Source organism: Rhineura floridana, chromosome 12, assembly GCF_030035675.1.
Source record: "Rhineura floridana isolate rRhiFlo1 chromosome 12, rRhiFlo1.hap2, whole genome shotgun sequence".
Taxonomy (NCBI): Eukaryota; Metazoa; Chordata; class Lepidosauria; order Squamata; family Rhineuridae; genus Rhineura; species Rhineura floridana.
In genome coordinates, this window is record NC_084491.1 from 11978754 (window position 1) to 12001759 (window position 23006).

Sequence of the window (23006 nt, forward strand, 5' to 3'; positions counted from 1 at the left end):
TGAGCCCATTATTCTGTGTCCTGCACTGTGGGACGACCAAGAAGAGATCCCGGCCCTCCTCTAAGTGACAACCTTTCATGTACTTGAAGAGTGCTATCATATCTCCCCTCAGTCTTCTCTTCTCCAGGCTAAACATGCCCAGTTCTTTCAGTCTCTCCTCATAGAGCTTTGTTTCCAGTCCCCTGATCATCCTTGTTCAGGAGTTAACCATCTCGCAACAAATGATTTAATGGATAACCACTACTAGTCGAGTGACATAAAAAATAGGCAACAACTATTGAGGCAATGAAGGACTGTCTGAGTACACAAGCTTTTAAGATACACAAAACTCTTCCATGTAAGAGTGCACAAGCTTTTGTGGTTCAACTGAAATTATTTATTCATTAGATTTATATCCCGCCCTTTCTCCCAGTAGCAGAGTGTGTGTGTTTATTTTCATCATTATGAGTTAGTCCACCATAGGATTACTTGTTGCTTTAAATTATTATCTGAGCAACCTTGATATTTTAGTATTCTGCCCCACAAATGCAAGACTTCCCCAAACACAACATACTATACTTTGAATTAAAAATAGTTTTAACTTATATATCAATCTTTTTCTTTGCAACTTAAAAATACTTATTTATACATAAAGTGAATACTTGTGCACAGGACAATTAAAACATTAAAAATGTTTTTTTAAAAAATAAAATAAAACGATAATGAAAGACAAAACCATTGCCAGAACAAAAGAAGAAACAAAACAGCATGCTGGGTAAATACTGTGGGAAGGGGAAAGGGACAAAATCACAGGTTTTGCTGAGGGAACATTTTCCTTGTTCTATTGAGACTCATCCTCCTCTTCCAATGCACATCTTAACATGGTGAGTGGGTTTGAGTGTGTTGAAGAAGCTGAGAGCAATGCCGTCAAGAGTCTAGACCAAGAGGCTAGACTCCTAGCAGGGGCACCCAAGGCAGAAAGGTCAAAGCTGAAACACCAGACTAAGATGCATCCAAACTCAGAGGAAGGCAATGGTAAACCACCTCTGAATATCTCTTACCACGAAAACCATATCAACAGAGTATCCAAAATGCAACAAGCCACAGACCTGAACTTACAAGATCTGAACAGGGTGGCTCATGACAGATGCTCTTGGAGGTCACTGATTCATAGGGTCGCCATAAGTCGTAGTCGACTTGGAGGTACATAACAACAAAAATTGAGACTCGTGAGGAAAATAACTATTGGAAAAAGTCCGGTCTGACTTGAGGCTGCAGTCCTATATACACCCACTGAACTCACCTCTGAGTAGAGATGCATAGGGCTGTGCTGTTAGTTGGATGTCTAGTTTCCTCAAGCAGATAAGAACAAGTATTGTCATAACCTCCCAAGTTTTACACATCCATTCTCTGTATGAAAAAGGATTTGGTTATTTCCACTTACTTTCAGCTCATCTTAGTGGCCATCAGCAAACAAAACAGGTCTTTCTGCGGCCTTCACCCATGGCAATGAAGCAGAACTGCTTCCCTTAACTGGGTATTCCAAAATTTCCCTATATTCACCAAGAACAATTTCCCAATTTGCTTGAACAGCAGGGCAACCCCACCATAAGCATGTGCACAAGACTATTTACTCAAAAAAAGAACAGCTGCAGGAGGTAACAGACGTTGGGCTTTTGTTTTTTTGTAAATAGTCCTACACACATTCTACCATTCAAGGTGGACTGCCCTGTTACTATTTTGCAATGCCATTTTAGTTCCCAGATGAAAAGAGAGCACAAAAAATTGACTGCCAGCATATTCGTTCTGGAAAAGATATTAGTGGCTACCCCATGAAAACCCTATTCACAGGGTCGCCACAAGTCGGAATCAAGGTAGTCCATTTCATTTTTTCCCTAGAAACAGGTACAATTAAGGAAAGAGTGTGGAATATGATGAACTGCATAACTCTTCTGCCTAGATAAAAGTGATGCAAAAGAGAAATTTCTGCAGGGACAGAAACTATTTATCAGAATAGCCCTGTATCTAGAGAAAGCATTGAACAAAAAAGGTATATATATGATCACCTGTTCTTATACTATCTCCCCTTTCTACACCTGTGAAACCCTTTCATTAATTCTATTTTATTAACTTGGGTTTTCTTATTTAACAGTAACAACCATTGTGTATCTTTCTAACTTCATACTAAAAAAAATGTGGGAAAGCAATAGCTTCAACTTTACATTTCCCCCATAAAAGCTTGTACTCTTCCGAACGTGTTCCAGTGTTTTGAATTGTATATATTTATTTTATTATTACATTTATGTTATACCTTTCCTCCGAAGGTGGCGTACGAACATGGTTCTTCCCCCTCTCCATTTTATCCTCACAACAACCCTACGAGGAAGGTTAGGCTGAGAAGCAGTAACTGGCTCAGGGCCAGCCGGTGAGCTTCATGGCCCAGCGGGGATTTCGTCCCCGGCCTCCCGGGTTCTAGTCCGACATTCTATAACCATGCCACCACACTGGCTCTCCATATCATAGGTAACAGGATGGCCGGTGTACGTAAGCCAATTCGTTTTCCCAAAGGAGCCAAGGGTGTTCCAGGGCGAAGGGAAGCCCAGCCAGAATCCTGCCCCAAGGCGCTGGGTGCAGACTCGGCTAAGGGCCCACGTGTGCACCCAGGTGCGAAGGAAAGGCCCGAGGGACTCCGCGCGGGGATTCCGCCGGCCGCCATTGCCCGGCAATGCGAGTCCACTTCGGATTCCCGACGGCCCCACACACCCCTCCTGGGGGAGAGATACTCTGCATTTGCGGTGGGGGGGGGTTAACCTTCCCTGGAGGATTCTTTCTCTCCCTCCCTCTCTCTCCTCCCGCTTTTAGGAAATCTGGACCAAGCAACCTCCCGCGTCTTTTGTTCCGACCCCCTCCCCTCCGCAGCAAAGCCCGCGCCCGGGGCGGCGTCGCTAGCTCTAGCTTGTGGCTCTGCAAAGCGAGACAAAACCAGCTCCTCCAGGGCTCCAGCGAGGCCGAGCTTCGAGGTGTCTCCTGCTGCTACGGGGGTCGGGGCGCGTTTGCTTGGCTTTGGAAGCCGCGCCGCTGCAGCGGCCTCTCCTCTCGCTCTGTCCAAAGGAGGACGGCTACAAGCCACTCTTGCGTTCGACGCCCCCTCCCTACATTTAGGTTTGGGGGGTGGGGGCAGGAACTCGACCGGTCTGTGGCCACCCAGGAAGTGCACGGCCCCCCATTGCCCTGTAAGCCTTGACTTCATTGCTGAATGGGAATTTTCTCTCTCTCCTCCCTGTGCCGTTCCTCCTCCCGCATTTTTCTTGAAAAGGACCCAGGCTGAGCCAAAACGTCCAGCTCTGTCCTAAAATGCCCTTTCCTTCCCCTTCTCCCTCTGCCCCGCCCCTTCAGAGTTTCCCGAGGGTTTCTTTAGATAAGCCCATGCAGGGCAGAAGGAGTGGGGACGAAGGTTAGCCTGTGGCTCCCCGCTTTGTTTACAGTCCTGTCTTTGGGCCGGCAGAAAACTTTGCAGGGAGGTCCGATAGTTCTTTCCTTTTCCACCACTATCGCCATCCATGCCCAGCCTCCGTGGACGGTCATGCATATCACCACCTAAGCCGGACCTCGCAGGATGTGGCCGTGGGTGAGTGGAAACCACCTCCCTGAGGCTGCAAAGCCGTGTCGTCTCTTTTTCTTTCTCTCTCTTCCCCCCCCTCGGCTGGCTCAGTTCCCAGGGCTGTATGTACTGTGTGATCAAACCCTCCAGCTTGGAAGGGGCTGAGCTCTGGCGCTTGAACCCGCCTCCACCAGATCTCATTTCCCTAAAAGAAAAAAAAAGGAGAGGAGGGGGGAACCTCCCATCTCTTTCCATTTCTCTTCCCCCCCTCCCCTTTCCCACTCCTGTTTTTCCCCCCCTTGCAGTTCCGTGGACCATTTCCCGGGACCTGCCAGCATGCCTGCATCCAGGGGGGGGCTGCTGTTCCTTTCCTTCCTGGTCCTGGGGCAAGCGATGGATTTTACAGATTACAGCTATGTCCTAGAAGAAGAGGAAGAAGACGCTGATCCCATTGACTATAAGGACCCTTGCAAAGCTGGTAAGACTGGCGGGCGGGGGGGCACCCCACTGTCAGCAGCGCAGCTCCTGCTGTGACTATCTCCATTTACAAATGTTTGCCTTTTTAAATTATTATTGGGGGTGAGCAAAGGGGAAGCGGTGGTCTTTTGTGTGTCTGGAAACTGCTTTGAGGCTCTGAAAAGGGCAGAGGGGTTTGTTGAACCTGGGTCATGCACATTGCCTAGTTGGCAGTACAGCTTGCAGACAAAAGAAAAGAGGAAAGTTTTTTTCCCTCCTCCCCCCCCCCCACATTCCGTGTTGTAAAATAACTCCTGGACTTTTAAAGTTCAGTCTGAGAAAGTAAAAAGTCTTTGATGGAGAAACTCCAGAACAATTATTTGTAGGACACTTTCTCTCTCCCACCCCCCACCCCTCATCTCTATTGCAGGGAATTAAACTCTTTTCCATCTGTCTGTTATTGATTTCTTCTTCCCCGTCCCATAAAAAATCGTGTCTGGAGCTCTTTGTGTAATGGCAACGGCAAGAGACCTTATGTATTTGTGCATACGTCTGCCAAGGGGGGAGGTTTATGGGTTGAAGGAAAGTAAACAGAAGCAGGGATGAAGGTGAGGAAGTTACCAGGATGCAGCCTCAGAGATGCGTCTGCTTGTGCTTGTGCTTAAAGGTGACAAAGGGCTGTGTGCTTGAACTAGACCTGCTACCTCTTTTCTCCTCTCAAACATTTCCTTTTCTGAGCAACCTCCCTGCTTTATAGATGCTTGTAGGGTGTTAGCTGTCAAAAGAGGCAAGCATCTTAAGTCCAGAAGGATTTCTACAGATCACCCATCTTTATGCTCAACCCTAGTAGTCTTGCAAGATTTAAATCATTAACTGGCATATGTGTGTGTGTCTGTGTGTGTGTGCATGCGTGCGTTGTAGAACACATCCAGATGGCAGTTCCCCCTTCTCTTTGTCCCATGGTATACTGTGATATATACCACCACCACCACCCCTCCACGCCCCCATAGAAACCTGCCTGTGAAGATTACACATTCTACACCAGTCCTTCTCAGCCACACAGTCTGTTATGGGACCCCAGGAAGGTCACAACATCCTGCCTATGTGTAGAGCAGGGAAGAGTGTCCAAATTTCTGAGCCAGTAACTTATTAGACCTCCGGCGTTGCCTGTAAATAAAGGGTTGATATAATTCTGTTGAACCTGTGCTCTGCTGGACAATGTTTTAATCCTGTTACCAAATACAATCAGTCATACAACTCTTAATTACTTTTGACAGGGGCAGCTCCAGCTGTAGTTGAAGCAAAAACAGGCTCAAAGACTTTTCAGAGTTTTTTTCTTCCTGTTCTCTCCTCCGCCCCCCATTTTCATTCAAACAAATAGCTGAAGAGAGAGAAGTATGAAAGAGGATGGGGCTGTGTGATTGGGCAACAATGGCACAACATCTGAAGCATAGCATTTAAAGTTTTTTGTTTGGGTTTTGGGGGGGTGTTTGAAAGTGCATCTGGGGCCACTGTCTCAAGGTCATTCTAGAGTGAAATAAGAGTGATTAATGTGGAATCTACCAGTCTACAGGCAGCCACTCTTCTGCTTTGACTATCCTGGTACAGGTGGCTAAATGTTGGTAAATGACAAGATGCGGCAATTTTTGAGAGCATCCTCCTATATGCTATCTCTAGCTCTTGCCAAGACCTTCCTTGGACTTTCTGTTTCTCTAGCTGTAAAGGGGAGACAGTGATTCTTCCATTTACCTGACAAAAGCATCCTGTGCTTTACAAGCCCAAGAGGAAACTGAAAGGGAACTGCAGATGCTTATTTATAGCTCTTTATTTTAATTCCTATTACAACCGGCAAGATCTCCTTCTCTGTCACTTACTTTTCCAAAAATACCTTTCCAGAGTTGGGAATAGTGGGAGTGCAAATGTTCATCCAGGCTAAACTTGGAGCAGGTAACAATTATTTTAAAACAAAAGTAAATAAGAATAGAGTGTAAGGCCCACTAAAATATAAAACACCATGCACCAAAGCCCTCCCATACTGGCTTAGGTACCTTTGTTATTTGGTTATGATGCTTTTAGCCTTGTTTTTCTAGCCTGACTTGGAAGTGAGGTACACTGAAATCAGTGGGACTTAACTCCGAAAGGAATGTGTTTAGTAATAGCATTAAGGTAATCTGAAATGGCTCTTGGAGAGAGAAAAAATGATTAAGTCTATATGTTGAGCTGGAGTAGCCTATCTGCAGGCTACTTTTGCAACTCAATTCTATGCATATTTTCTTGGATGTTCCACTGTGTTTAATGGGGCTTGCTTCCTAATAAGTAGAATTGCAGCCTAAAAATCTGAAGCCTTTTTATGTGATACATGGTCTAGTGTTTGAAGATTCTTCTAATGGCAACCCTTCCTCCTCCCACTACTACTAAGTTTTTAGTCGATATAAAATCAGCTTGAAAGTATGGCATGGCTTGTTTCTGAGTTCAGAATTGAAATAAAAGTACTGCACTGATTAGGGCTTCAGCTCTCGTTCATTTGAAGCCCTTTATTTTAAGGAACTGAGTTATGATTTTGATTTATGTAATCTCTGTTACGTCGCACTTTCCCGGGTGACCCTTATTGCAGGACAGGTTGCCAACTTCCCAATTTAAGCAAGAATCAGCTTTTCTTAGTAATCAAAATGTAAGACTAGGTTTATTTTAAAAGGACAAGTGTATTGCCAAGCTGATTTTAAATCAGGCCCTCATCTTTATTGATTTATCATTTAATAACAGCACAATTGTTACAGTAGGTCACTGTGCTCTGCAGGAGAGTTTTTCCTTAAAGTCCCAAAAATACTGCTCCACAGTAACTAGCAACAGGGCTTTCAGTGTGGCTGCCCCAGTTCTGGAGAACACCATCCCCCTTGAGATACAATAAGCAGTCACTTTCTGGAAACAATTGAAAACATTTCTGTTTTGACAAGCTTTTCCCACTGGATGAGAAGGTCTCAATGAGCATGTATCTTCGGTTGTTTTTTGTACTGTTTTAAAACTATTTGTAGCTGTTTTTATTACATGTTTGTAAATAGCCTTGAGAAACATGTAAAAGGCAGTTCACAAGTTCATAACAATATAGTATAGTATTCACATCAGGTCAACATTGACAAGTCAATGAAATATCAACTAGTCTTATGGAAGAGAGTTTACACAATCAACAGACATTGATGATAGGTAAATCAAATGATATTAATTTGACGTCCTGAAACATTCAGACAAGTGTCTACATGTTGGTCAGCTACATACATAGTCGGAGACAAGAGAGCTAACAAAGAAAAAAGGCTGCCATACTTCTTCCATGCCTAACTGGAAAAGGACATTTTTAGGTTCCTTCACTAGCAGAATAAAAAGTCTATGAAATAATTTATCCCAAGTAGTTTTAAATCACCTAAAAAGCACCTTGACACTCCAATTTGCCTGAAGTTTCAGGATGTTCTCTCTTTAAAACAAGGTGTGTTGTTGTTAATGTGCTACTTGTGTTTAAATACAAGGAGTGCATTAACCCCTTTCAGTTAGTCAGAAAGCCACTTTATATTTGCATGTGTAAATTAATTTGTGAGTGTACACATTTTTCCTCTAGGAATCCTATCACCTCTATCCAAGAGGTCAAAGGAGACATTGAGTCTTATAAGGTGTACAAGATCCTTTAGTGTTGTGCAATTCCTTCTTTTCACACTTTAGCCACTCTGATTGATACAGCCAAAGTGGCTGAGAATGGGTAATATTTCTCCTCCTTGAGTACATGCTTTTACGAGCGACTGGTATTACAAAATATCCTAGTGACTGTTAGTAAAGATGTGAAATTTATTCCATATTGAAAGGATGTTCTCTTCATTTTAGGAGAACAGGTATCTGCCTTGCAATGAGTCAGATCATTGGTCCATCTAGCTCAATATAGAGTGCAATCATTGGTAGTGGCCCCCCAGGGCTTCAGACAGGGTCTTTCCCAGCCCTATTGGGAAATGCTGGGGATTAAACCTGGGACCTTCTTCTTACAAGACAGATGCTCCACCACTGAGCTACAATCCTTCCCATAAATTTACTGGCAGTGGTGGGATGTGTGATGAAACTTAAAGTGTACTGACATAACTTTTTAAAGCAAGGTTGGTATTTTTTCAGCCATAGAAACACAATTATTTGGTAGATAAGCATCTTTTATGGTTACAAAGTCTTATACATTTGGAAGATCCAAGCATGTTTTGGATGTGGTAAATAATACATTTAATTCTTAACTGGCACATCCTTCTGCAGACCTCTGGCTTCAGTTGTGACCCTTCTATAAGGCTGTCTCTGTATCCAGCACTTGTTTATTAAATTTATATCCCACCCTTCCTCGCATAAGGACTTAGGATCTTGGTATAGTGTACTCTTGTCTGCATGGCACAACCTGTACCTACCAGTTCTTGTAGACTTAAACCAATTTAGACCTCATTCCCAGCTTTAAATGTGTCAGATAATTATTTATTTAGACCATTTCTGTACTGTCTGATGTATAAAAATATATGTAGGTGATGTACAGCAAATTAGAAATAATAAATGTTACAAAAATATACAGTAAAAGTATTAATGCACATTACTAATAAATACATACCATTCCTTCTCCATCTGACACACCTTCTCACTCAACACCTCTCATCTCCTGGCTTTCACCCAGAACACGCCAGGGTGTCACCCAGGGCCCAAACAAACTCACAGGCCACCCCTAAAATCTCACAACGAAGAGGGTTCCTGGAACCTGTTGAAATCAGCCTAGTCTCTCACTCTAGGCTTGCTTTTATGGGCAGGTATTATTATTATTTCTTTATTTCATTTCTACCCTGCCTTTCTTTTCACGATAGAAACCCAAGGCTGCTTACATATGGTTCCCTGGCGGTCTCCCATCCAGGCACTGACCAAGCCTGACCCTGCTTAGTTTCAGCAGGGAGCTAACCTTATGTGCCTTCAGACCACAGCCTGGCACCAAGGTACCAAGGTTAATCATGGAGCTTCCTCAGTTTTCCACCACTGTGTCCTATTCAGCACTCAGTCCGCTGATCTCCACACACCCAGTTCCAGGCAACAGTCGGTTTCGTCTGGCGAGTTTCCCAGGGGCTCCATAAGATGGCCAATCGGACACTGTCCTGTTGTCACCAGGCTCCTTAAGGAGGCCAGGGGCTCCCCAGCAGAAACGCAAGTGAGGGTGGCACAAGGGCAGTGGGCAGGGTCAGTCCAAAGTCACGGGGGTCAGGCAAGAATCAGGGTCATAGTAGTCCGGGGTCAGAAACCAAGCAGTCTAAGCAATGCAGGAAGGGGGCAAAGCGAGAGACAGGCCCAGGCCCTCAGATCATCTTTAGACAGCTGGTCGAGCAGCCCTTCCAGCCTAGCACTTGGGCTTGTATGCTGGAGCTGCTGAACACCCCCCCACACACACACACACCTCAATGACTCCCATTGATCACCTGCAGCCAGACCTTTACTCACAAGGAGTCCAGACCTGTAGTCGGGCTCTCCTCCAGATGGGCCGGGTCTCCATCTGGCATCAGAGGCAGCACCTCTGCCTTGGGCTCGGGGGCTGTTCAACCTTGATGTCAGAGCCCAAACTTGCCCCAGGGGCAGATAGCCCATCCTGGGCCTCGTCACAGGATCCTGGCCGCTCACCTCTAGATGGAACCTGAGCCGGGGCTGGGTCCAAGACTAGAGTCTTCTGGTCTTCCTCTGATGAGGACTCCTTTGGCTGGGACCAGACGGACACCCCTCCCTTCACTGTTCTTTGGCCTCTGCACACCTCTTGTTCCAGCTGTTTTACTGTCCTGTAGCAGGGCTTGCTTTTATGGGCAGGCATGAAGATTGATGGATCTTCTTCAGGCTGAGAAAAAAACAAAAATCAAGGTCTAAACAAACTTAATATGATGTGAAAATAAGTGGTGAAGTATAAACATATAACTGGTATGAGACAGAATACGCCAATTTGACTAGGCCATTCCAAAACTTTGACTCATTTGTCCATAGAACATTGCCAAAAAGCACCTGGACGATCATCAAAAGTTCTGGAACAATGGATGGAACTTTTTGGGCAACATGGGCCCCATTATATCTGGTGAAAACCAAACACTGCATTCCACATGAAGAACCTGATACCAATGGTGGTGGTGGCAGTGTCATGGTTTGGGGATGCTTTGCTGCATCAGAACCTGGATGACATTGAAGGAAGCATGAATTCTGCTTTGTATCAGAGAATTCTACAGGAGAATGTCAGGCCATCCATCTGTCAGCTGAAGCTTAAGCACGGCTGGGTTATGCAGCAAGACAATGATCTGAAACACACTCAAGTCTACATCAGAATGGTTGAGGAACAAAAAATTTAAAGTTTTGGAATGGCCTAGTCAAAATCCATACCTAAACTCCATTGAGATGTTGTGGCAGGACCTGAAAGGCACAGTTCATGTTCGAAAACCCACAAATGTCACTGTGTTAAAGCAGTTCTGCATGGAAGAGTGGGCTGAAATTCCACCACAGAGCTGTGAGAGACTGATCAAGAACTACAGGAAGTGTTTGGTTGCAGTCATTGCTGCTAAAGGTGATGTAAGCAGGTTCTGAGTCTAAGGAGGCAATTACTTTTTCACATGGGGGCATTGGGTGTTGCTTAACTTTCTTTAATAAATAAATATCAAAATTTTGTGTTATTTGTTCACTTAGGTTCCCTTTTCCCTAATATTTAGTTTGGTTCAAGATCTGATAACATTCAGTGCCAAAACTATGCAACCATGCAGAAAATCAGACGGGGCAAATACTTTTTCACGGCACTGTATGTTTGTGCATGTGCATAATACAGCCTCACTCTCTCCACCACTGTGTGAAGAGGCTTCGCTAACCCCCACAAATCCTCTTGGCAGAATACAATGTAGATATCTCATGAGTACTTATAAAAAGAGACAATTCCTTTTCTAGAATGATACAGTAGGAAGAGCCATCTGCTCCAGCCTGCTGAGAGGCAGGGCCATCTGTTCATTTGCCAACCCCTCACCCAATGCATACAGATCAATCCGTACAATCCACACAATCCAAACCACAATGCAGCAAAAGTAGAGAGCATGCAGGTGCATTGCACTATCTTCTGGAATTCCTTTGACATGCAAAGTGGTGAGGAGATGGTAAACTGCTAGCTAGCACTGTAGCATGCCAGAGCATTGACCCATTAAAAGAAATTGTTGAGCTTGTTGTTGGGGTAGGCAGAATCTCCTTCCAGTGGTTTCATCACCGTGCTTCTTTGTCTCTATCTACTCAGAGGCTGCTGTTGTGTTGGACCTGGGTGCCAGCGCTGTCAGGAGAGTGTGATTTGCCATTGCTTGCTCCTACTAGGGTTCTTATTCAAGTTTGTTTTTGGTCCCACCTCTTCATGACAACTCCTAGGATTGACCGTAAACCACAGACTCTTTGACTATTCAAATAATGGAAGGAGATAATGGTTTAGATTAGGATCTGCAAGACCAGGGTTTGAATTCCACTGAGCCATGAAGCTCACTGGGTGACGTCACTCTTTCAGTCTAACTTACTTTAAAGAGTTCTTGTGAGGATAAAATGGAGAACAAAGTTTGCATGCCACCTTGAAGTCCTTGGAGGAATATAGGATATAAATGCAATAATAAATAATAAAATACTCAAAGTAGACTCACTGAAATTAATGGAGATGACTAACATTAATCTCCATGGATCTACTCTGAGTAGACCTTAGTTGGATACAACCCATTGTCAGGTACTGTCCTTGATGATGTTGGGATTTTTGTTTTGTTTTTTGTAACAGATATGATTCCTGCTGCTGACGCAGTTAGTACTAAAGATGAAGCTGGAACTCAGTGATTTTTGGCAGTGTCGGGTCAGGAGGAAAGTGCCCCCCCATGCCAATTTAAACTAACAGTGTGAAGAGAGACGGGGGGCTGTGGGATAAGCATGCTTTGTGTGACCTACAGAGTCCTGTTAGTCTAGAAAAAAATATTTTGAAAAGCCTCAGTTATTAACAGGGAGGGGAGTGCCACGATACTCAGCAAATCAGTTACTGCCTTGGTTACTTGAAAACATTTGAGCAGTGGTGCATTCTTTATTTGAGATGTGCTCAAGAAGTTCTGCCTTCTACAGCAGCTAGATGGGTCCCCGCTTCCTTGCTTTCTTGAGACTTTATGCAGCCTGGGGATGAATACAAACAGTACCATTTTCCAAGTGGTAACTTGCCCCAGTGTCCATGGGGCTGGTTGTCTTGTGTTATCTTGCACTTCCAAACGGAAAGAAAGGAGAGCAGGGCTGGGCAGCAAGATTCTTATTAAATAAGCTATTTATTACTTCATATTTCTCCTGCTCATCCTCCAAGAAACTCAGTGTAGCATACATAGACCCCATAATCTTATCCTTGCACTGGCCCCATGAGGTAGATGAGGCTGTGAGAAAGTTAGTGACCCAGAGAGTAGGGATATGAATCTGGGTCTGCTCATCCTAGTCCATCACTTTTAACTACTACGTCATACTAGTGTCCTCTTAGTTAAATTAACTTTAAAATTAAACATGTTAAATAACTTGTATTTATGGTTTTGCTATTTAGGATTAAATTGGAAGTTTTTCCCATTGTAATCTCAGGCCTCAGTAGCATCACAAAATATATTCCTGTGAGACTGTCTGTATTCCCAGCCTGAATACTGTTTGCTTCTTCTGTTTCACTTCATCTGTCACTCCTAAGCCTCATGAAGCTACCTTTCCGCTTCTGTGAAAACTTTAGAACTTGAATATGGCATTATGTGCAAGGTAAAATAAATTAAAATAAAATTTTATTCTCTGCATAGAAATTGGTGTGTGTGCACATGCCGAAGATCCACACATGCAGCCTTCCCTCTTCATGTCTCCTTACAAATTTATTAATTGCAAATTCCAGTGTGAACTCACCTGTTCCACACTGCCTGGATGGTGTGGATTGCAATGCAGTTATCGTTTGGATTTCAAGGAACACTTCCCCCCCCAAACCAACGCAGACTCCGCATTCATCATCTGAAGTCCTCTATTTTCCCTCTCCAAGGGGTGTACAGAAGATGGTGACACAAGAACGGGCCTTTTCATTGGTGGCTCCCCACTTGTGGAATGCTTTCCTCATGGTAACACGCCTGGTGCTACCATTGTCTGCTTTTAAGCACCAGGCAAAAACATTTTTATTTATCCAGGCATTTTGTCCTTAGTTTGGAGAGTAACTAGTTTTGTCTGTGGCATCTTTTTGTGCTTATCCTTTAAGTGAGATGGGTAGGATTTGTTATATATGGGTAGGATTTGTTAAGTGCTCATCCATCCATCCATCCAGATGGATGGATGGATGGATGAGCACTTAATGCCTTGCTTTATTGCTGTTATATATGGCTAATGTTTCTTGCTTCTATTTTAGAAGGTTTCTTGAGGTCTACTTTAAAAGAAGTGTCTCAAAATTGTAAAAAGTGACAAATGATAGTAATAATAATTTTGTACTCCAAATTTTGCAGTGCAGTTCTTGAATGCAAAAGTAGTACCTTGATTCATGTAAAATGTGTTTGAGATTAAAACACAGTTAGACATTCCTATTTTTTGAGTTTGCATTTAAATGTGAATTTAAATATGAATTTTTGTGCACATTCTTAAAATACATTTTGTTACAGAAATGGGACAGAATGGGCTTTATGAAAGAGCATTTGTGAAACTGACATAGACCAGAAATAGACTGATCTATCGATCCCTACACAGAGGATAAGAACAAGATTTCTTTTCTTCCTGCCAGCTTTGTTGTGGCCTTTGCTGCTGGTAGCCTGGGACTGTCTTACCCATCAGGCATAAACCACTTGCAGTCTTGGTAAAAAGTTTCCCTGATTTCCATCACAGCTGCAGATCTCTGCCCTCCCTCCCATTCCACCTCCGCTGGCCTCAGACCTGCAAGCCTCTTGCTACGGTGGCAATAGGCGTTTTCTCCGGAAATACAACACAGCTTGAAGTCCAGCCAGCTTGGCCATTAGAAATCCCACATTATGGCCATGCCCTTTCCCTAGATGGAAGCGGGGTGGGGGTGGGGAGAGGAGGTGGAAAGTAAGGTTGTCTTGGGTCAGCAAAACTGTGTTGCTGTCAAAATAAGCCTCCCTGTCCCTGGTGTCATTCAGAGCTGTTCCATAGCAGCCCACATGCTGTGATGAGCCAGCAGGGCTTCCACGTGAACCCACTTGAGCCGTTGAACTGCTGGAATCTGCTGAAGAACTAAAAACTAGCTCAACTGGGCAGTATGCCATCCAATTCACAGGCTGCTGCAAATATTACATATCAGCTAACCCAAATTCAGGGAGTTCCTGCCAGTCCCAGCTCTGTAACCATACCTGTACAATGCATGTGCATATGTTAGGGGAAAGTGCATCAAAATGAATATATGAATAAAAAGATCACCCCAACACTGAGTGGCTCAGGGGTTACGTGCCCTGCCGCCTGTGCAGCCGTGGGCAAGCTGCATAGTCCCAAAGAACCCACTTGCCCCCCAGCTGGCAGTTGCGGACAAGGAAGGGGCTGGCTTGTGCAGCTGTGGCAAGCTGAGCAGGCCATATCCATCTGGGGAGGACTAGCCTCAGAGGGAGGCAATGGTAAACCTCTGAATACCGCTTACCATGAAAACCCTATTCTTAGGGTAGCCATAAGTCAGGATCAACTTGAAGGCAGTTCATTTCCATTTCACCCATGTGAAGTAGCTTAGACTGAATGACTGGCCCAGCAAGTTTCATGGCTGAGGGATGATCTGAACCTGAGTCTCTCTAGTCTACTCAGATGCTCAGTCTAATCATATCATATTGGCTCTTGGGATCTGTCTTGGAGCAGGTTTTCATCTTGGTACCCAGGCAGGTTCATACTGGGAGTTGTTAGGTATGGTGCAGAGCAATCCAACTCAGGGGAAGTTGGCTTAAGATGTGCTGGAGCAAGAGAAGCTGGCATGAAGTTCTGCTGCAGAGCCTCTGGGTTGGCAGAATGCTGGTTCAGCCATAAGCTGCTCACAGGGATTGGAAAGTAAAAGTCTGCTATCCCAAATACCCCCTACTGGGGAGTAAGCCCTCTCCATTGATTTCTCTTGCAATTATTTTCTTAGACCAATCCTTTTTCCTGCATAACTTTTGCCTGGATTGGGACCTGCAGGAATACTCCAAACACAGGTTTGACGTGGCCTTTGGCCCCTTCCCTGACATGCCCCATATATGCCCCTTTTACCAGCCTTATGCCAGCTTACTCTGGCTGCACTTGCACCCAGTCTTGGCTGAGCCAGCTAGATCCTGGCTCAGCCAGGCAGATGGACTTACACCAGTGCAGCCCAGCTGAGCTAGGACCCAACCAGCTCAGCTGGAGATCCACCACATCCAACTCCCCTCAGCCCAGCATAAATGCAAGTGGGATTGCACCCTTACTGTCACTGTTTGGAAATGGACTGCCTTCAAGTAGATTCTGACTTATGGTGATCCTACGAATAGGGTTTTCAGGGTAAGTGGTATTTAGAGGTGGTTTTACCATTGCCTTCCTCTGATGCTGAGAGGCAGTGACTGGCCCAAGTGAGCTTCATGGCTGTGTGGGGATTCGAACCCTGGTACAGTGGCCATAATCTCTTAAAACTGAATCAAGACATATTGAGTTAAAGGCTTCTGCTTCTATGTAAAAATCATGAAGGGGGATATCTGACTTCTGAGGTTAAGCATCGTAAATTATGCTGTAAATTTTGTGTTTACTGAGAGCTTCTTAGCAAATCCAGGGACTAGCAAATCATAACAAGTGGTAGGATCCAGGAGATGCCATCCTGTATCTTGCCAGAATCATCCATCGAGCCATTATGGATAATCTTGTACTCTTGTATATGTCATCCAACTGTTGTGAGTTCTGCTATTCAGTTCTCAAATATGTGTATCACCCTACTATTAAAAAAAGCATGGACATTTACTGTACACCTTCCTTGCCTAGAGTTGTATCTAATGCTAGTCCTACTCAAAAGTAAACCCATTGAAGTTAACGGACCTGGCTAATAGGTTCATTAATTTCAGTGAGTCTGCTCTGAGTAGAACTCAGTTGACTACAGCCCTTATTTTCCTGATTTGTTAAACAACATTAAGCCAAAGTTCCCTGGTTTGGACAAAATAGTTGACCCATTGGAATTGATGAGCATGACTAAGTTAAGTCCATTAGTTTCAGTGGGTCTACTCTGAGTAAAACTTAGTTGAATACCACCCAGGATCTTTGCGCACCTGACTGGAAGGAGATTACTCAGCTTTGACCCCCTACGTGACTCGTTCACAGCTTAATGCTTTATGAATCCTCAGAAGGTCATGTGAAAAAGGCTAATCCTTTCTCAGTAAACTATCAGCCCTCTATTCTGGAAGGTTTTGGACTCTTTCTTCTGAGTAAACATGCAGTAGGATCAGCCTATAAGGCCCACTTTGTTCAGTATGACTTGGCTTCTAAATAGGTGTGTTTGGGATTGCATAGGATTGGCCTTCAAGTAAGTAATCTTGCTTAGTATCCTTACATGTGTACAGAAGCAAACATAAAACTGTCTCTAAGCAACTATATTTCTGAAAGAACATGTGGCCTGTATGAACCAATATATGGCCTGTATTGTATAAAGGCTTTATTCAGTTGTAAACCAATATAATTGTAATGGTTATATCAAATGCTTTTTTATGCATAAATAGATGAATTTCAAAATCGGTCCCCTGCCCCCAGGGCTTGGTGCCTTCCTTCAGTCGACACACCCGATTCTTCTTCAGCTACCAGTGAGGCAGTGTGAAGAGTGACTGCGATGAAGGGAAGGGTGGCTGGACAACCAGTCAGATGGGCGACTAATAAATAAATAAATGTGTCATAGCTCAGTGGCAGAGCATCTGCTTTACATGCAGAGTGCCCCACATTTAATTCTCGTATCTAGGTAAGGCTGGGAACGTCCCCTGTGTGACCCCTAGAAACTAGTTGCCAGTCAGTATAGACAGAACTGAGATAGATGGACCCAGTGACTCAGTATAAGGCAGATGCAGTGGTTAGATTCTCAATGGATGACCGTGGGCCAGTCACTCTCTCTGAGCCTGATCTACCTCACGGGGTTGTGTGAATAAAATGGGTGGGGGAAGTATGTGCACCACCCTGAGCTCCTTGGATGAAGGGCAGGATAAAACCATAATTAATAAATGCAGGGAACAAAGAAATAAAGGAACTAATGTCCTGGCCACACGATGTAGCACTCTTTACCTCTGCTTTTTTAAAGATTTCACCAAGTATTGCCCTCCATATTTGGATGATGGAAATTAAGAAGAAATCCATGAAAAAAACCCTTCAACTGTTTTAACATCTGGCATTAGCCCAAGTGGAGAGTTTTCCCAAGCAAATCTCATAGGAGCTGCATGAGAGCACTGCTGTGCCTGAAACAACTAACTCATGTTGCCCACATGCTTTCAAGGGCAAAAAATATGTTTTAGTGGGGATCCTTAAGTTTTGGCAAGTAGCTGGCACTAATGCAGCCTGTTTGCATCATTGTGGCACTCCCTCCCAGTAGCACCCCTTCTGTCCCCTGGCCCAAGCAGATGTGGACTGCCTTGACAAACTGCTCATCGCTTGGGCTTTAGAGGAATGGACATAAATCCAGGAAGCTGGATTTGTGCCTGTCTCCAAGAGTGCAAGACCTGCTTTGTTGAGAGCATTAGACTAGTTCTGATGCAGACTTGCTAAGTAGCGAAGCGAACCATTTTTCTTCTCCATGTTTGAGATCACTGTCTGTTCCAACTATATCCTTCGGACTAGTTTGTCTTAAAATGCTCATGTGAGTGTTCTGTTCATGTGACATGTGCAATGTGGGATTAGGGTCAGCTTGAAGTTTGAAGGGCCCCTTGCCAAAGAGCCCTCCAGTGGGCCCCACTGTTGATAGTCCCAAGTGCAGTGAGCACCGAGCAGCCTGGAGCTGCCATTTTGATTTCCCATAATGACCAGGAGCGATGCTATGTCACAGGCATTATGAGAAATCCAAACATTTGGCAAGTTTCAGACTCAGCTTTGCAGAGCAGGGGGCTGTAGGGCAGGCATCACCTGTGGGCTCTGCCAGGGTTACAGCAGTTGCCTGAGGATATTATGCACTGTCACTGGGCTTCTGTAGGAGCCACAAAGCCCTCTGGAGTTCGCAGATCTCCCTTCTGTAGAAAAAAACCTGGAAAGCTGAAAAAGTTTTCTTTTCATGGGATCAAGCGTCAAAATCTTTCATAAGTTTGTCGCTCCTTGTTATATTGCTCATATAAGTAGAAATATTCTCATGAGCAGTTTTTTTGTTTTCTCCTTGGATCTGACTCTGAGGATAGTGGTATGTGTGCATTCTGAAACAGCCTTGCTCTTATCTTATGCCTGCTGAGAAGTAGGCTTTGTCAGTGTTTGTACAGAGCTTTGAATGTGCAAAGCCCTACTAAGTGCTAACCAAACACCTGCCCCCAGAATATTTGTACTTACATTGTCCTTGGGAGATAAATGCATTCTGTTAACAACAGAAATGAAATCCCCCACATTCCTAGGAAAGCCATGAGGAAAGGAAGCCGGCTGTAAATCACCACTGTCCATTCACTGTACCTGGTTTTCAAAATGAACCTTGTAAAACATGAGAAAGTCTGGATGGTTCACCTGCAGGAAAACTTATTGTGGCCTGAGCAATCTTCTGATCTCTGATTGTATGGCAGGCAAGAGTCTTCATCAGAGGCTCTTCTCTGTGTGCCCCACTTGAGGGAGGAGCGGAGGATGGCCATACAAGAACAGGCCTTTTTAGTGGTGTTTCCACACCCATCTGTGGAATGCTGTTCCCAGGAGATGTGCCTGGCGCCATCATTGTCAGTCTTTAGACACCAGGCTGAGATCTTTTTTGTTCACTCAGGTAACTTTGGTAATTAAGTTGCCTCCTACAGTGGTGCTCATTGTTTAGTGGGGTGGGTAGGGCTTTGTCCTTATTAATATATTATTGGATGCACATTTTATGTATTTTGTATTGTTCATAGTTTTACTTTTTTCTGGCTTTAAATTGCTTTTTTTGTTGTATTTTATCTTGTTAAGTTGCTTTGGGACTTTTACTTTTGTATAAAGCAACTAACTCCTTCATGTAGCATGTAATTGAACTATGGAATTCACTACTACAAAATGTAGGGACAGCCACCATCTTGCGCAGCTCCAAGAGGGGATTAGACAAGTTCATGGCGGATATCAGTGGCTGCTAATAATGATGGCTACATATCACCTCTAGTATGCTTCTTAATACTGGTTGCTGAAGATCATGAGAGTGCTATTGTGCTCATATCCTGCTTGTGGGCTTCCCATAGGCATCTAGTTGGCCACTGTGAAAACAGCATGCTGGGCTACATAGATCTTTGATCTGCTCCAGCAGGGCTGCTCATGTGTTCTCAGGTCCAGTGTTGTAAGAAGAGGAAATGGCTTCCATGAGGAGATGGCTTCCCTATTATGGAGCCATTATGGTGTTCCTGAAAGCTGCAACCCAGTACTCTGGGGCTCTTGGAGGCTTGTGGCATGCCACAGGCCACCAGATGATGATCCCTGAGTATAAGGGCATGTGTCATGGATCCCATGCTCTATTTTCAACACTTTGGACCATTCTGTTCCATCCTTCCTAATGGAGATGATAGTTGGGCTGGTGCAGACTATGGCTTCCTTCAATAATGTGTTGATGCCACTTAGAGCATTTATGTTGGGGATGAGGAACCCATGGCCCTCCAGATGTTGTAGGACTTCCACTGCCATCAGCCTCATCCAGTGGGCAAGGGTTGATGAGAGTTGTAGTGCAACATAATCTGGAGGGCCATGGGTTTCCCATCAGTGATTTTTGTAGTGCTTTAGAGTGTCCAAAATTCTGTACATCCATTAGCTCATCAATCTTTACAACAGCAACTCTTTATCATAGGTCAGTAGTATCATGGCCATGTTGCAAGTTGAGTGCTGGTGGAAATTGAGGCTGCAAAGATATTGGGGTGATTCAGACATCAGCATCAAACCTTGATTTGTATCTACATGAATTGGCATTCAAGGAGCCTCACTGTGCTCCCTCCTCTCCCAATTTCTTCTCTTCTTGTTTTTGAGACAAGTCATTGTTTGTTGGTTCAGGCAAAATAGCGAACCATGGCTTGTACCATAAAAGGAGGTGGGAAGGAATGAGTGTGTGAGCTGAGATTATCTGAATGCTAGTCCATGTAAGCCATGCTTTGGCATATCTACTGAATCATCTCGATGTCTTTTGTAACTCACCTAGCAAGTTCATAATTGAGGCAAGATTTGAACTAGGGAAATGGAAATAAATCTAGGAGGGAAGGAAAGCAGTTTCTGAGATTTATTGACCACATGCTGCAGTATAACAACAAGGACCTCTCAGGCACTTGTAGATGTTGTAAGAAAAAGTGTTTCCTGGGGCAGCTTTTTCCACTCTGTGGTTGCTGAGAAAACATGTCTGTGGATCAAAGGCAAGAATATATCTAATCTGCACTGGACAGCCAGAAGACAACAGAATTTGAGTTGGTAGAGGGTGCTTCGGGACAATGGTTTATTTATTTTTTTATTTATTTGATTTTTATACCGCCCCACTAGCATAGCTCTCTGGGCGGTGTACAACAAATATGAATAAATACAAGAAAATCACATAAGCAATACAAAAACAGATATATATAGAAATCCACAATCTAAAACCAGATTAAAAACATATATAGAAACAATTTAAAATGCCTGATAAAATAGGAAGGTTTTAACTTGGCGCCGAAAAGATAGCATTGGCGCCATTCGTATCTCTTCGGGAAGACTATTCCACAGTTCGGGGGCCACCACTGAGAAGGCCCTAGTTCTTGTTACCATCCTCCGAGCTTCCCTATGGGTTGGAGCCCAGAGGAGGGCCTTCAATGTTGAGCGCAGTGTACGGGCAGGTTCATATCGGGAGAGGCGTTCCAATAGGTATTGTGGTCCCGCGCCGTATATGGTTCATTAATGGTGTATCTGCATGGACTAAATGTTACCTTTATTTCCCCAGAGATACTTCCTAGACTTCCAGTAGTACACTCCAGTGCCACACTGGAAGCCTAGGTACCTGACATGTCAGTCTACTCAAAGCATGTGGCAGGCCTCCGTAACGAGCTGAAGGTAGCTACTAACAGAGAGCAGAGGCAGCCATCCTAGGAAGCAACGTCGTGGATTTGGGGTGCTCTTAAGTCCAGCAGGAGTAGGTAATGGACAGATTGGACCCATTTAATGAAAGTGGGCAGAACAAGAGCACAGGCTTATACAGAACTTCCCTGTGGAATGTGTCCTATATTAATTATTATAAAGAGCTTTCTGCCTCAGTTCAAATGCCCCAACGAATACTCATCTCTGATTCCCCACCAGTGGTGTCATCAGGGCAGGTCTTTAGGGTGGAAGTCCAGGGACCTACTGAGCAGGGCAAATGGAGCCGTGCTGGCTTAGCACATTTTGAAATACTTGAAGTAACACATGCCCCCTATAAGGCCATTTAAGTCCAGAGTCTATAATCACCTAAGGCACTACTGCATCCCATTGTAGCTTTTGTGTATATCTTGAATTGACTCCCAAGAGGTGGATTTCCAACCTGCTGTTTTCCTTTTGACCTCCTCAGGGTCTCCAAGAGTCAGCCACAAACAAACATCTTCAAGGTGGGAGAAGCAGAGGAAATGAGATTGTGCAATAACCCGGTTAGCTATGGAGATAAAAGACACAAACCCCTGTTTTAGAACAGCTTCACATATTACATTAAACATTGGCAGAAAGGGGGAAAGTGTTGTTTGAAGTACTGTGTGCATGACAAAAAGAACACTCATACCCCTTTTACTGTCATAATAATGTGTCATCACTGTGCATAATGCCTTCTAGAGGCAACACAGACAGGTCCTTGTTTCCAAACTAAAGCAGACAGTGGGGACACAACTGGGGAAGGTGGGACAAATAGAGACTGTGAGTGGATGTCATTGTGAGCAGATGCCATCCTTAAAAGTTGATGCTATAGAAACAGTGAAATGCCACAGTGAGTAAAGCCATATACAGTACTCCAGTTATTGTCTGTTGAAATCTTTAAAAACAATAAATATCCTTAAAAACAGGGATAGGGAGCCTGCGGCTCTCCAAATGTTTCTAGACTATGACTCCCATCATCTGTGGCCATTGGCCATGCTGGCTAATATTGATGGGAGTTGGTGTTCAAAAACAGCTGGAGGGCCTGCTTTAAATCTGCAGTCTAAAATCAAGTATATGTGTTGTACTTTGGACTGAAGTTTAGGATTAAACATCCTATGGCATTTCATTAGCTATTTCTCGGCATTTAGAACTTGAATGTGAAGTTTCCTATGTTTAGCAGATTCTGCTGAATGCTTCTCTCACTTTTTTGTGGCTCCTGAATTATGTGCAAAATTAGACAAAAAGTGGACTGTCCCATGGCAAAAATCTTCCTTCCGTCACTCCATTGGTGTATGGTGTTTGCTTCTCTGTTGCCATTAAAAAAACTTATGGGGGAAAATGCAAAGTTTTTCCAAAATGCTTTAGATTTATTAGTCCTGTAAGAAATGAGCAAACAAAAATTAATTTCTCTTGAGTCAGGTGGAAATAAGTATTATCTATGCCGATAATCACTAGACAGAAGGGATGGATAAAATTTATATGGGAAGCTGTGTTTTATATTATCAGTCTATTGGTCCATCTGGGTCCGTATTATCTTCATTGACTGACAGTAACTGTCCCAAAATTTCAGGTAGGCATCATTCCCAGTCCTATCTGTAGTCCCCAGGTACGGTCTGAAGGCAAAGGAGGCCACCAATTTGCTGAAGTTAAGCAGATCTGGATGTGGCCAATGTCTGGACATGAGACCAATCATATGTATGCTACTTTAGATTTAAATGATTTTTTTTGAAAAAATGCCAGGAATTGAACGTGG

General features: G+C 44.0%; 1 protein-coding gene across 4 annotated transcripts in view; it reads left to right on the forward strand.

Moving 5' to 3' along the window:
* Window positions 1-3051: 3051 nt before the first annotated feature.
* The window catches only part of BMP1 (bone morphogenetic protein 1), a 207694-nt gene continuing 187739 nt past the window's right edge, over window positions 3052-23006 (forward strand). The window contains exons 1-2 of one of the 4 annotated variants that reach the window (XM_061593536.1): window positions 3052-3607; window positions 3886-4058. In XM_061593536.1, coding sequence (XP_061449520.1) covers window positions 3540-3607; window positions 3886-4058 — 241 coding nt within the window. In that variant the 5' untranslated portion in view covers window positions 3052-3539. The remainder of the gene's footprint in view (window positions 3608-3885; window positions 4059-23006) is intronic. The other 3 variants (XM_061593538.1, XM_061593534.1, XM_061593535.1) reach the window with 3 other exon arrangements.